Here is a 13613-nt window from a genome sequence, read left to right on the forward strand (position 1 = left end):
TTTATCATTTACACTTTATTTACATTTTTATAAGTGATCAGTATTCCTCGACACTGCATTTTTTCTTAGCACAGCAATAATAACCAATGCAGTGAATATATATTACATTTGCATAAATATCACAATGTTGTTATTAATGATGACATTCAAAAAATAACCTCACAAAAAGGACCGTACATATGTATTGTTATAGAGCCTTTAGTTGTACTGTTGTGATCAATGTTGCAATTGTCTTATGGAGTTCCCGAAGGCTCTAGGGAAGAAATTATTCCCCAACCCCCTGCCCTGCATAATAAATTACAATAAATGATCAACTATGATGACACTGCCGAAGCCAAAGATGCGCACAAACAGCACAATTACATTATACGGAAAAAAACAACAACACAAACAACAACTGTGAGGTCTTCAGAATGCTTAGTTGTTCTAGTAGTATTTTGAAAAGTGTGTAAGGTGGATTTTGCATATGCCAGGGCCCACCACTGTTTTTTACCACACACATTTACTTTTAACAATAACATTAAATGGATAGCAAGCTTCTGTAATGTCATAATCTGCAGAGAGTTAGTCATAACTGAAGTGGAGTCATGATGAAACTCCAATGTTGTATGGGCAACTATATTTCTATTCTGTTTTCTGACTCTTTTAATGAGGCAGTATGAGCTAAAAAAATATTTAGACACATAGCTGTGGTTCAGTTACTAAGTTGACAGCTACTGACTATAGACTGTCGGGAAAATAATGTATTGTGACTGACAAGCTGTGCTTTAAAATACCACAGTGAATAAAACAACCTATGACCTACAGGAGGCAGCGCTCAACAAAATGAATGATGTAAGAACTAACCATTTCAGTGCCTCAAGTTTCAGAAAATATCAAAAGACCTAATGAAAAGACAGTGCAATGTTCTGTATTGTAAATACATTCATAATTAGATCAAACATTGTTATCCTCAAGCACTAAAGAATTAAAAAAGCTCATAATATTTACTGTATAAAAATGTTCTGATAAATAACATGTGCTTGTAATTCTGATGGCTTCTATTAATATACATCCTGGATTCTGTTGGTTTAACAGAGGCCTAATTTTGCGGCCGATTTTCCATGCACAGGAAAACAAAATGTCCAGCACATGTAAACAACATGGAATTGAATAACACAGTTTTCTCCCCTAAAGTTCTGTTTCTACCTCATCATCACCACCACTGTCAACATAGTATTCATCATCGGTTGTGGTGTCAGAACCAGACTCCTCAAAAACAGTCAAGCTGGTTGTGTAGCTCCTAGATGGCAGGATACCTCGAGGAGACAGATTTTCTGGAGTTGTCCTCATGAGGGAAGACATAGCAGGAGCCTGGGACATCCGACGAGGTGAAGAGGACGAAGTTGGTGATGGAGGTGGGGTTGGGTCTGCATCGTCATGATCGAGATGATCATCTGTATATCCATGTTGAGACTGTATACCACTGACATAGCTTGGGGAATAGCTACTACTCATTGGAGAGTCAACTGATGTATAATTCGGCATAAAGTCATCCAAACTTGAGAGGTCGCTAACGCTGCTTGTTGAGATTCGTCCAGGACCTGATGGGCGGCTTGAAACAACACTGCTGACTGAGAAAGATCGTCCATTGTGCAGACCATACTTTAAGTCTGCACATGAAGAAGACAATTGAGACCTCATAAGGTTTTGTAGCGTTGCACTCGGTGGAGAGTAGTCATCAGACTCACAAAGCGAATTAGTTTTTTTGCTCACTGGACTATAAAACACATTGTCATTTTGAATGTCTTCTGAATCAAACAAATAAAAGGGTGATCGGGGGCTGACAGAGGATTTACTGTAATGTGGCAAGGTGGCAGAACGGTTCATACTTTGGGCCTTTAGCCTGTGCGGACTAAAGCTCCTGCTGTTAGACCGGTTTCCATTTTCATCGCTATGCCTCTTTTGCTGATCAAAATTTAATTCATTCTCAGATGATTTTTTTGATGTTAAGGGTGACAAGGACCCAAAAGAGGATCCATTATACACATTATCAGTGGTTGTAGATGAGTTGGGGGCCTCCCACGTCCACCCGGAACACTTTTGTTCAGTTGTAGACCTGTTTTGCCAATCCATATTAAATATATTCTCAGATTTCTTTAATGTTAGCGGTGACAAGGAACCAAAAGAGGCTTCATCTGTTGTTAAAGAGGAGTTAGAAGGCTCCCATTGGATTCCAGAATATGTTTTCTCCTCTGTCTTTGATTTTTCAACAGTCTCAGTGTCTGAGTGTTGCTGGGTGAGGGACTTGTTCTTTTTCGTGATTGTGTCAAGTGTGCTGTCTGAACGTTTGACACCAAATGTCAGTTTCAATCTATTTAATACCTGGTCTATCCTACTGCTTGTTTTAAACACTGGCGAATGTCTTTTGGTTTTTAAATACTGGGGACTAACAACCTCTTTGTCAAGCAAAGACGCAGAAGAGAAGGCATTTTCTTTCTTAACTCGTGAAGCAAAGAGGCCTTTCTTTGAATTGGGACTCTGCATTTCCTGCATGTGCAAAGCTGTCGTCTCTTTCTCAGCTGTGAGTGGAGTCTCACTTTTTACTGTGAGCTTATTAGGTTGTAAATACTTCTCTTTCTCACTCAGTCTTTGCTTGGGGTAAGCATTAACCTTATCAAGATGAAGTGCCATTGAGCCATCATGTTCCTGATGAGGGAAGTTGTTAGAGCCTGTGTTGGGCTGCCTTGGGTGTAGGCTTATATTTGCACTTTGGCTTTCCATGACAAAACTTGCATCTGGTGCAGTTTGTGAGAGGCATGGCTGGGCAGGTCTGTGATTATCTAGGGGGCTTGTATAAGCTTGAACTGCTGTCCTCTGTTCTCTGTTAGGAGAAGCTAACTGTTCCTTTGGTCTCCTTGTGTATGACAGTGAATAGCTTGGGTCTATATCATAAGATGTTGATCTGGTATGTGTTTTACACACAGCCACAGGTGGAGAGGACAGTTCTTGTAAAGTGTTGTTGAGTGCAGGTCTTGAGGAGATGAGGCTAGAATATGGAGAAGTGCTGAGGCGAGGTGCTGATCCTCTTCCAAAATCAGGAGGCAGAGATTGGGCTGGGGCTATATGAGACCTGGAGCCATAAGAACTTCTTTGTGATGTTTGTGCCTGTGGTACGATTGGGTTATCGAACGAAAATCTTGAGGGAAATGTCTTCTGGTCGCCCTGCAGTGTTATGCCTCCATCTTGCTGAGGAGGCAATGTTTCAGCTCTCTTTATTTGGGGAGAAGGGGTGGAAGGGAAAAGGGTAGACACAGCCGGGCTTGGCTCTCGAAGGTATGAATAGATGCTCGGTACTCTGACACTTCTGAGAGGTCTACTTGGAGAAAGAGGGCTCGAAAGATCCATTGAGCTTTGACTTAACCGAGAATGTTTCTTAGAGTCCAGATATATCTGTCTCATAGGTGTTGGGCTTATTCCATCTACAGAAGAGTCTTTCTTGGGTGAGTAGTTAAGCCTGTCTGTGAAGGTGTTTGTACCCGAAGAATTGATGGGTGTCATATTTTGTGTGCTATGTGATTTTAAATTTTGAACATTAAAGCCAGATTGTCGATCATTAAAAGTTGTTGAATCTTTGGGAGAAATTGTGGTGTGTGAAGTGGTTTTTTGTTTGGTAATATTTAAGTTTTGCAGGTTGATGTTGTTAGTACTTTGTTCCACTGGATCAATGTCCTCAGTATTGTACTGTCTCCTCAAAAGAACTAAGTAAGAACTCCCATTTTTGCCCATTTTGGTTGTGGATTGTGGGAAATGTTCCTCCTCTGCTCTGACAAAAGGAGTTTCTAGTCTCCTTGAAATTTCTGTCTCTGGTTTGTTTTGAAACAGCTCTGTCGTTAACGGCACTCTACTCTTAATTCTAGGCAGAAAAGGGAATTGACTGACTGGTATTTCCTCTGTTCTTGTAGGAATGTCTGAGTATTTGTCGGTTTGGTCCTCAGCGGTAACAGAATGGGCAAATGATTGATTTTTCAAAATAGTTCTCCTAGGCAATGTAAGGGACCTGACAGAACTAGTTATCGGAGTCTGCGTTTGTGCGGGCTCAGCACTGGAGCTTCTCAAATTTGTCCTTCTTAAGGAGAGAAGTAGGCTGCTTGTTGTTGGCTTGGAGCTCAATGACTTGAAAGGCCCATGTTCATCTCCAGTTTTGGATATCCTATACCCTGAATGGGCTGAATTTGGTGCCTGACGAATGTCCAGAGGTGTGGAAAAAGGATGCAATTCTGTACGGTTGTACATCGTGCCCACAGAGGATGATTTCAAAATGGGTCTCTTTGGCTGCACTGTGGTTGTGACGTTCGGGGAATTGTTCTCTTTTTGCCATTCAGAAGAGTTAAAACGGGTTCTAGCAGTTAAATGTCTTTCATTGTCATTGGCCAACATGTGTTCAGATGGTTGCCTTTGGGAAGGTAGAAAGAGTTGTTGCTGCCAATCCTGGCTAAATAAGCTAGATGGGTTGATATTCTGTCCACAATCTTGGGGTACATGCTCTACTTCATTGCTGCCTTGCTTGGGTCTTCGAAGACGGCCACTCCAAGGTGGAGCAAGAACTGTGGTCAGCGCAGACGTCAACATAGCTGATGAAGGATTGAAAAGACTAGGTTCTGGATCAGGAGTATTTTCAGAATCAAGTGCAGTAAAAGAGGCTAATGACAAGACCTGGGATAGCACTTCAGCATTGCATGCAAAAAGCGGGGAATCAGTGCTTGCTTTTAGTCCACTGTCCACTCCAATGGAGGTCAGATTACTGTGGTACTGTGGAGTTGTTGGAGCATTCTCTCTACAGTCATTGGCTCCAAAATCCTTTTTGACTTCGGTTTGTACCTCAAAAACAGGTTTTGTAGAATGTCTTTGGGAGTCGTGGATTGTTTGAGTTTGTTCATGAAGGCCTATGTTGTGTTGTATTCCCGTATTTTGTCCCTGCTTAGGTGTGTTATGTACATGTTGATGCAGAATGGTAAAGCTGTCTTCATCAAAGGTTGCTTTTGGCCCATCCTCATCCTTAAATAATTCACCAGCTGATTTGCCACATTGCTCTGTTGGTGAAAGCACGTCCCTTAGCTGTCAGAACAAGCAACAAAGGTTTTGATTAGTGCCAAAATGAGAACAAAACACAGTAGAACTTCTCACATACATTTGAACTATTTTAACAAATCACCACTCCCATTCCATAACTCTTTAAATAGACAGTTCAACTTCACAGTTGAGCTTCACATTCCACTGAAAAATACTCTGCATGAAAAAACTGCAAACATGACATGGCCCAGGGGAGCAGTTACAATAAATTTACAATTGATTATATTTAAGCAAGATATGATTGAGTAGCAACTAGCAAGACATAGTTTTTTTTATTTTCATCAAATATTCTCTTACTAAAAATAGCATTCTCATGTCTGCATCTTAGTTTGGATGCTTACCTCTGTGTTGTGTTGATTAGCTGTGTTCTTTACCACTTCAAGGGTGCTGTGACTGTAAAAAAGCATATGATTTATTAAATTAGCAAAGATTGAAAAAGTAGGTTTAGGTTAAGTAAGTTAAAACATGCCTCCATGTTACATTTGATTTTCAAATAAATCACAGCAATTCACAAAGTTAATTTCCATTAGGCATATAAAAAAATAAGAAAACACGAAAAGACGAAAACAAATCTCTTGTCTTCATTCAATTGAATGTTTTACATGCTATTCTTACTCCCTAAATACTTTTTCTACTTCAATGTCTTTCATTTATTCATCAACACAATGCAGGGAAACAAGATCAACAGCATTCCATCCTTTCTCTCACTTTAAGCATTTTAGGGGTAAACAATTCATTGGGCTGACATGAAGGGAGGGGTCCATGGTTAAACTGTTTTATAAGTAGTACAGTAGTGTCTCACACACATAAATGCATACAGGCAGATACACGCACACACTCAATCTGTTTAAAAAAAAGAGCGCAGTGATGTCATACTTTTGAAAAGAATATACTGTAACACTGCACAATAAATGTCAATTTACCGTTTCCAAGATGAAGGTGTAAACACTTTATTTGAACACATGAACACACCTAGATACGGTACAGCCAAGCAGTAAAACTTTGCCGATACACTTTCATGCTATCATTCATGGTCATTAAATCATGACTTATTGCTATATAAGGTCTATTACTGTCTGTCATAGGTTGAAAGGGCGTTTGCTGTTCTGGCTAGAAAACTGGCAAATGACATAGAATGCAAAGTGCTATGGCATAATTTACATGACAGAAGATGTTATTATGTGCAGTCAGTGGGTGTGTATTAAGTGGAATCAAATTTTCATAATAGGGAGACTAACAGTTTTGGAGTGAACGCAGTAAAGTTTAGCATTAATTGAACTTGTATTTTAGCAGCTGATCAAATCCAGGGATGCAACAATATTAAACAATACAATATAAATATATATTGTATATAACAACAAATATGTTCATGTTATGGCCGATAACTGATAAATAGCTTATTCAAATTCAATCTGATTTAGTCTAAAATATTAAATTGAAAATATTTGATATTGCACATCTCTTTTTAATGCATGTGAACCCCCAACAGCAGTGTAAAAATGTTTAAAAATTTAAAAAAAAAAAATTAATAATAAAAAAACAAAGATCACACTCACAGATTAGTCGTTGTTTGGAAAGTTTTTTCCTCTGCTGTGTCTTTTTTGCGTCTTCTGGAGGGAAGACTGATAGAGATAGTGGAAGTGAATCTGGCAGAGTCTGTCCGTCCCTCAGATGTCCTACTGGAGTCTTTCTTAGGTCTGAGCAGAATTATCTGCTTGATCTGCAAATCTGATCAGCAATAACCCCAAATGAAGAGAAGCATTGCAAATAACAGCATGATAATATCACATGTATAATCTGGGCATATAAACTCACTTTTGATGCTTTTCTGCTGGCCTGCTAATGGCAACGCTGGAGAAGATGCCGTGCTAGTTTCTAAATCCCTCTTGTTGTGGATGTGTTGAGCTGACGGTCCAGGATGTAACTTCTCTTGTTCACTTTTATTCTGAAACCTAATCAAGCTTTGGCATTACAGTACTGCTACAACATAACCTACAGAGAGCGGGAAGAACTTCTCTCCCTAACAGACACATGAAATCCACATGTCTGCAACTACTTAGTGAAAACATAACAAGGTTCACTCCCTTCAGAAAAATTCTTCATAGGAACACCCACAGATATTTTGTTAGTATATCGACACATGACGCTAACAGTGAAATTTAATTTGTTTTGCAAAGAAAATGATTAGTTGCATTTTTTAAACCTAATTATACAATATGGGTGTAACAAATTTCATAAGACCTAAAGTATTACGACAAACATGGTGAGACATGTTAGGATGACATTTAGCAAAAGATTAATACCATTGACGACTCATTAGATGTTATGGGGGTGTGTTTAAAATCATCTAAAAACAATTAAACTGAGGGTCAAGCAAACATGCTGGTAAAGATTTTTTTTTATAAGATATCCTTATATCCTTGATTATTTGCAGGAAACAGCCGGTATTATATAACTGGGGTGGTGCTAGACAAGAGATGAATCAATGTTCAATCCATTGGCATATCTTGTTATAATTCTTTGATTATAAGAGTTGCTTATATTAGTTGCTGAAGTAAAACTATGACGGCTACACTTTACTATAACCAAACTAATATTTACTCAGGCTCTTCTAACTACGTAAGAACTTCAACCTGTCCACTTAAAGCTACAGACTTCCATAATGCTATCTGCGGATAGTGATAAGAGCAGTTTAGGAGAGAGGGAAAAGTAGGAAAAGTAGTATATGTGTGAGAGAAACAGAAAAAGAACGTATTCTCACAGCGCAAGTGAAAACTTTGTAGCCTACCGTGATTTGTCAGTGTGCGTGTAAAATCTCTCCTGATCTGATAGAACGCAAGTCACGCTGGCTTTCACTCCACTTTGACAACTTGACTGCTTCAACTTCAGATCATGTGTTGACATTATAGGCTGAATTTATCTGGCTCGTCTAGTTTGGTTACCTCCCTTTATGCCCTTCGGGCATCAGCTGTACCCTTCAGTACCCTCAGAGGCGGAACGGCTGTACATTCCAACGGAGAAAAGCGAGCGAGGTGAGGTAGAGCCCTCATACTGACAACCGTAGGACCCGACGTCGCCCGTCATATGTTTCTATCCCACCGAGGCGTGTGTTATCGAGATCAGAGCCGCGGAAGTGATGAGTGAGCAAGTGTTTTAACAACAAACTCCGTACTTTGAAATGTCAAGTGTAATCATGCGAACTTGTGATAATTTGGATTTTGGACTTCTAGCTAAGATACAAGAGGTTTTGTTTCAAAAGTGCTGTTAATAATAATAATAATAAATATATATAATACGTGTTATCTATGGTGGCAGATAAGCGCCATAGAATAAACAAGCGATAACTGAACAATAATACTTATTTTTTTCCATGAATGTCCGATAGGTGGGGTCATAAACAATAGTGCATTTCATTTCCGCGAATCGATTCTTTAGAACAGTTCGTTTGAAAACGATTCAGTGATTCCTTAACGTCATAACATAACAGCGCCAGTACGTGGTCACTGCTGGCATCATAGACCGTTAAAAAAAATAGGCTGGCATTCATGCTCTGGAACGCACTAATAAAGTCATATGTGGTGGACTATAGTTTAATAGAACAGGATATAGCTTAATTTGTATTTACACTAGCCTAAACAATATAGCCTACTTCAGACATCCCAACCTGAAAAAAGTCATTTCAGGGAGGTAGCCCCCCCCCCCAAAAAAAAAAAAACCCTCCCACCCCTCCACAGAACATGACTTTACTTGTATAGTATAATATAATATATCATTAAAATATAACTATAGGCCTATGCAATTATTTGTAAAAAAAAAAAGTAAAATTATGTAGATCACTTTTAATAATTACATAAGCTGCTTATACTATTTATATAAACTGCTTTTATTTATATTTCATTGCAACTTTAAACAGGTCTAAGGAGTTTGTTGTTTTCATGTAGCCTTGGCAGCTAGCCGACCTGAAAAATATGCACATGAAATGAAACTTGTTTAACTCAACCATAACATGCCAGTTACGAACTGTACAGCGTGCAAGATTGTCATTATGTTTATACTTTATACTTTTGTTTTTTGGGGCACTCTCCGTCTGCAATGGCGCTCCAGTTTCTAGATACACTGAACTGATTCGGATCATGATTCGGATCGGGAGAAGAGATAAAAGCCCGCCCACACTGACAATTGATTGGTTGACTTAACGAAACAAGCCAATCAGGATGCTCTCCGTCTTACATGCGCTTCATTAGGTGCACACCAGCACACACGCAAGGTCTCTCCCTCTCTCTCCCTCTCTGCCGTGCGCGCGTGCACAGTCTGTGTCTCACATGCGCGCTCTTGCTCGCTCGCTCTAGATTGCGGGAGAATTTAAAGGGGGGGTGAAATGCTGTTTCATGCATACTGATCTTTTGGCACTGTTAAAGACTTGGATTCCCATGCTAAACATGGACACCGTTTCATAAGCTAAGGTGGACGTTTAATGGGAGTATTTCTTTGCCAAAATTAGTACTTCCTGTTAGTCATAAGTTTCGGAAAGTTTTTTTCGATCATGGGTCCGCTTGACGTCAACAGGGCGGAATTTCCTTGTATGGGCCGTACGGACAATTCTACCGGAAGAGCGCGCGCGCGAGAGAGAGAGAGCGTGAAAGCAATAGGCTACGCCCATCAGAGCGCTGGCTCGTACAGATGGAATTTGGTTTTCCGGATCAACAACTGAGTTGCGCAAATATTTATGTCTGTTCCCTGCATTTCGGTGCCGATTGTTTTATAAACAAGGCCCAGTTCGACGCCGGATTTTCAGATCGCCTAATACTGAAGGATGGAGCGGTCCCAACGATAAAGGTCCCAACGTTGGAACCGCAGGTTTGACTGCTTCAAATGTCTGTTTTTGCCTATGCCCATCAAGCCCAAACATGATCACGTATTGATCAATGGAGCATGCGATGTATAGTGTGTGTACATTTGTTTAGCTGGCCACTATACGTGTATGTTTGTGTATTGTAAAAGCACTCCAAACAACAATACACAAAGAATGGGGAAATATGTTGAACTAAATAAGCGCGGTTCTTCATTCAAATGCGCTACTATTCCATGTCTTTCTATGTAAACACTAGCCTGACGCGCAAAACCAGTCCGCTTACTACAAATCATGTCTTCACAAACCACGCGTAAACACACACACACACACACACACACACACACACACACACACACATTGTAACACTCGCGCTTGACATGGTGTTCTAAATAACACAAGCCGCTAAACATATTATATAGTTAGTGTAACTTATACCACATAGTCGACGTCCTGCTCTAGTCGTTTTTGCTGCTGCTCCTGTTCAACTTCAGCCTCTGGGTCTGATTCCGGATCATAGATGTATGGCTGTATCTGATTAAAAGCCATTTTTTATGTTGAATAAAGTTTTTCCCCGCTTTTAGGGATGACGCAGCTTTCAGACGCACTCAACACAGTAACAGCGGCGCGCGCTCGACATTCTTTAGCTCCGCCCACACGATACGCCCCCAGCCGCACGGCTTTTTCCGGAAAGACTCGGAACAGCGCATCTTTCTTTTATAATTATAATAAAAATAAAGACTTTTCGGAGATATGCAGGATGCAGTGCTACTCTATAGGTACTCAAGATTGACATGAGACTGACTGAAACTGAGTGTCCCCCCCCCCCTTTAACTAATTTGCGGGCATCAGGGAGCCGCTATAAATATGCGGGAGACTCCCGGAACTTCCGGGAGACTTGGGATGTCTGCTACTTAATTTTCACCACTGAGCACTACATACTGCAATTTTATTAGCCTAACATTTCTGTTAGGAGGATATTAAAGCAACTTACTTTTCGCCTCAGTTAAATCATAAGTTAAGTCCAAATGCTCTTAAGGGCTTAGCCTACTCAATCTTTGTTTCTGGGTTTATCTTTAAACTTCAACGAGTCAGTGAGTTGTTGACTCGCGATCGACCGCTCGGACTGATTCAGTCCGTTTTGTGAACCGACTCGTTTTGAGAACCAGTTTAACTGATTCATGGAAAATATCCCACTATAGAACCATTTGCTCACGAATCGGACATATAGCACTCAGGGCCGGATTAACAATTTCCTGTGCCCTGGGCAACAAGACTCAAGGGCCCCTCCTGCCCCTGCCCCAAAGCAACAATCGCAAAGTCGCTATCACCAAGAGCATATAGCCTATACTTCTATACAAATCAGGCTTCTGCAATGCTCAGTGGAGATGTATGTAATAGCCTCAGCATAAACTGCATTCAAGAGACAGAACACTAATGATGCACTAATGTTTAACATAACTTTTTACAATTAATCTTTCACAGAACTTGGTGGCTGCTACAGAGTAATTATTAAATGTTTCAATATAGCCAATCAATTATATTTTGACTGCAACAGTGAAATAAAGCAGACCGCTAGTGAAGCCTTAACTTAAAACCAGAGATTTTTTATTTAAAAAATGCTACAATGTGAAATTGTGGCTATTTTTGGAATATGTTTCACAATGTCGACTAATTTCAATTCATTTTCTCTTTTAAATTTTCTTTTAGCGCTCCTGTTTAAATTTCAGACAGTGTTGACTGATTGGGTCGACAATTTCAAGCCCAAAACCCACCCAATTCAAGAAAAAGACCCCCAAAATTTGAACTGCCAAAATAATGTTATATAATTGTATTGCCATGTCAATCAAGGCTGATTAGAACCATTTTATCTCCTTAAAACAAAATGTCAAAATAAAATTAAAATAAAACACATTTCTCAGGAAAATGGATCAAAACAGGGCATTCAAAAACAAGTCATGCATGACTAAAATGTCCAAGTGGAAACTGTCAAAATCACGAAATTAACCGATGATTTTAACCCATGGAAAAACACATGCATCATTTTCAAATGTCAACAGTAAGAATAAACTAATTTAAGTGCAAAAAGTGCCCAATATAATCGGAATAAACAATGTAATTAGCAGGCATTACGCACACATTACTGCACACACCACAGCCAAAATGTGTCATTCACTGATACTGTACAATAAAAAATTAACAACAATAATGCGTTTACCTTTGTGCTGTGATTTAACTTCAGATAGAACTAGTAACGTTATGTCTTTCGTGAAGTACATATTTATAGAACATAACGCAGAACTTAACACAGTCAAATCGTTGATTCAAACCTCTTTCAGCAGCTGTTGGGACGAGTACAGCGCAGTCTAGACGGTTTAAAAGTTGCAGATGTCCTGATCAGGCCAGTGCTCATGATGATGGACAGGAGTCATATATAATACTATTTCAATTCAATCATTCAACCGTGCTCTTGGAGTTAGTTATAAGAGTCTTTGAGTCACAGGTGTAATCCACGTTTTAAGAGTTGGTTCACTCTCCCACTCATTACTGTAGATAACTTACATATTTATGCCACTTTGGCATAGCGATCATTTGATATCCAGCTACAATTTCGCGCGACTCCCTGCTGATCGCTGATTGGCTGAAAGTGCGTGCTCGTCGGCGACGTCAACACCAACGCCAGCTGACTCTACGTCATAGAGAAGGGGGATGTGGGCCGGTGTGTGTCATGAAGCACACTTGAGTTTATTATTAACCAATTAGACTATAAAATGTAGATGTTTGAAAACAACCAAACGGACCCCAAACCAGGCCAAATTTTGTCCACCCGTCCAACTCCGTTTTTAACCGCACAATCAAATTCAAAACCGCCCAATCTGGCAACGCTGATTTCAGAGCTTCAAGTCACGTGATTCGGCGTGACAGCTCGTCCTCTCGCTGCGCAGCATCGCAAGCAGCTACAGACACTGTTTTTGACGTGATTTATCATAATATTTTGATCGAACGGGTTGCAAAAATCTGCATATAATTAGGAAAGTGAGGATTGCGTTTATAACGTGATCTAACATAATATTTGACAGTGCCCAGGGCCCCTTAGATGTCCTGTGCCCCTGGGCAAGTGACCAGTTGCCCTAATGGTTAATCCGGCCCTGATAGCACTCAAACAACAGTGATGTAAACAAATGTGTTTCAACTGGGATTCTATCGAACCTCTTATTAAACATTGTGAGCGGGAAATAATCAGCAAAGACTGAAAATTGCAGTAAAACAACAAAACAAGTGTACATTTACCTTAATCACTTTGTTAAAGTGCAGCTGAGGTTTACTGTGAAGCAAAATAAGAGGTGAATAAAATGGGGGGAAAAAATCAATCCTAATTAAGATTTTTTTTGGTTAGTAATCAAGAGTGATGGTTGGTCAGGCATTTTGCCTATTCGGCAAAGATTAATAGGCCCAGTGCAGCATTCCTAATTATTTAACGTAGAAATACTAGAGGTCATCAATTAGACTCATTAGCCCCACTGGCTAAAGGCAAGAAGCCTGATTGCAGTGTTGCATTGCAGAAACACTTACACAATATTGACATGGATAAAATAATTGTGATGAACCACTCATCTGATGTTTGGAAGAGGGGGGAAATGTGTTCTATAAA

General features: G+C 39.8%; 2 protein-coding genes across 3 annotated transcripts in view; one reads left to right on the forward strand and one right to left on the reverse strand.

The window, feature by feature from the left end:
- On the reverse strand, window positions 1-8250 carry LOC307119680 (uncharacterized protein). The gene is made up of 5 exons (XM_079806104.1): window positions 7901-8250; window positions 6928-7064; window positions 6669-6840; window positions 5454-5505; window positions 1-5097 (listed from the first exon to the last, which is right to left on the reverse strand). The coding sequence occupies exons 1-5, from the start codon at window positions 8014-8016 to the stop codon at window positions 1171-1173; spliced, it is 4404 nt and encodes a 1467-aa protein (XP_079662230.1). The 5' UTR covers window positions 8017-8250; the 3' UTR covers window positions 1-1170.
- chodl (chondrolectin) overlaps window positions 8072-13613 on the forward strand; it is a 26086-nt gene continuing 20544 nt past the window's right edge. The window contains exon 1 of one of the 2 annotated variants that reach the window (XM_079806105.1): window positions 8072-8144. The gene's annotated coding sequence lies outside the window, so the exon portion shown is untranslated. Of the gene's footprint in view, window positions 8253-13613 lie in introns of both variants that reach the window. The other variant, XM_079806106.1, reaches the window with a different exon arrangement.

The sequence above is a fragment of the Gobio gobio genome, assembly GCF_949357685.1.
Source record: "Gobio gobio genome assembly, chromosome: 23".
Lineage (NCBI taxonomy): Eukaryota > Metazoa > Chordata > Actinopteri > Cypriniformes > Gobionidae > Gobio > Gobio gobio.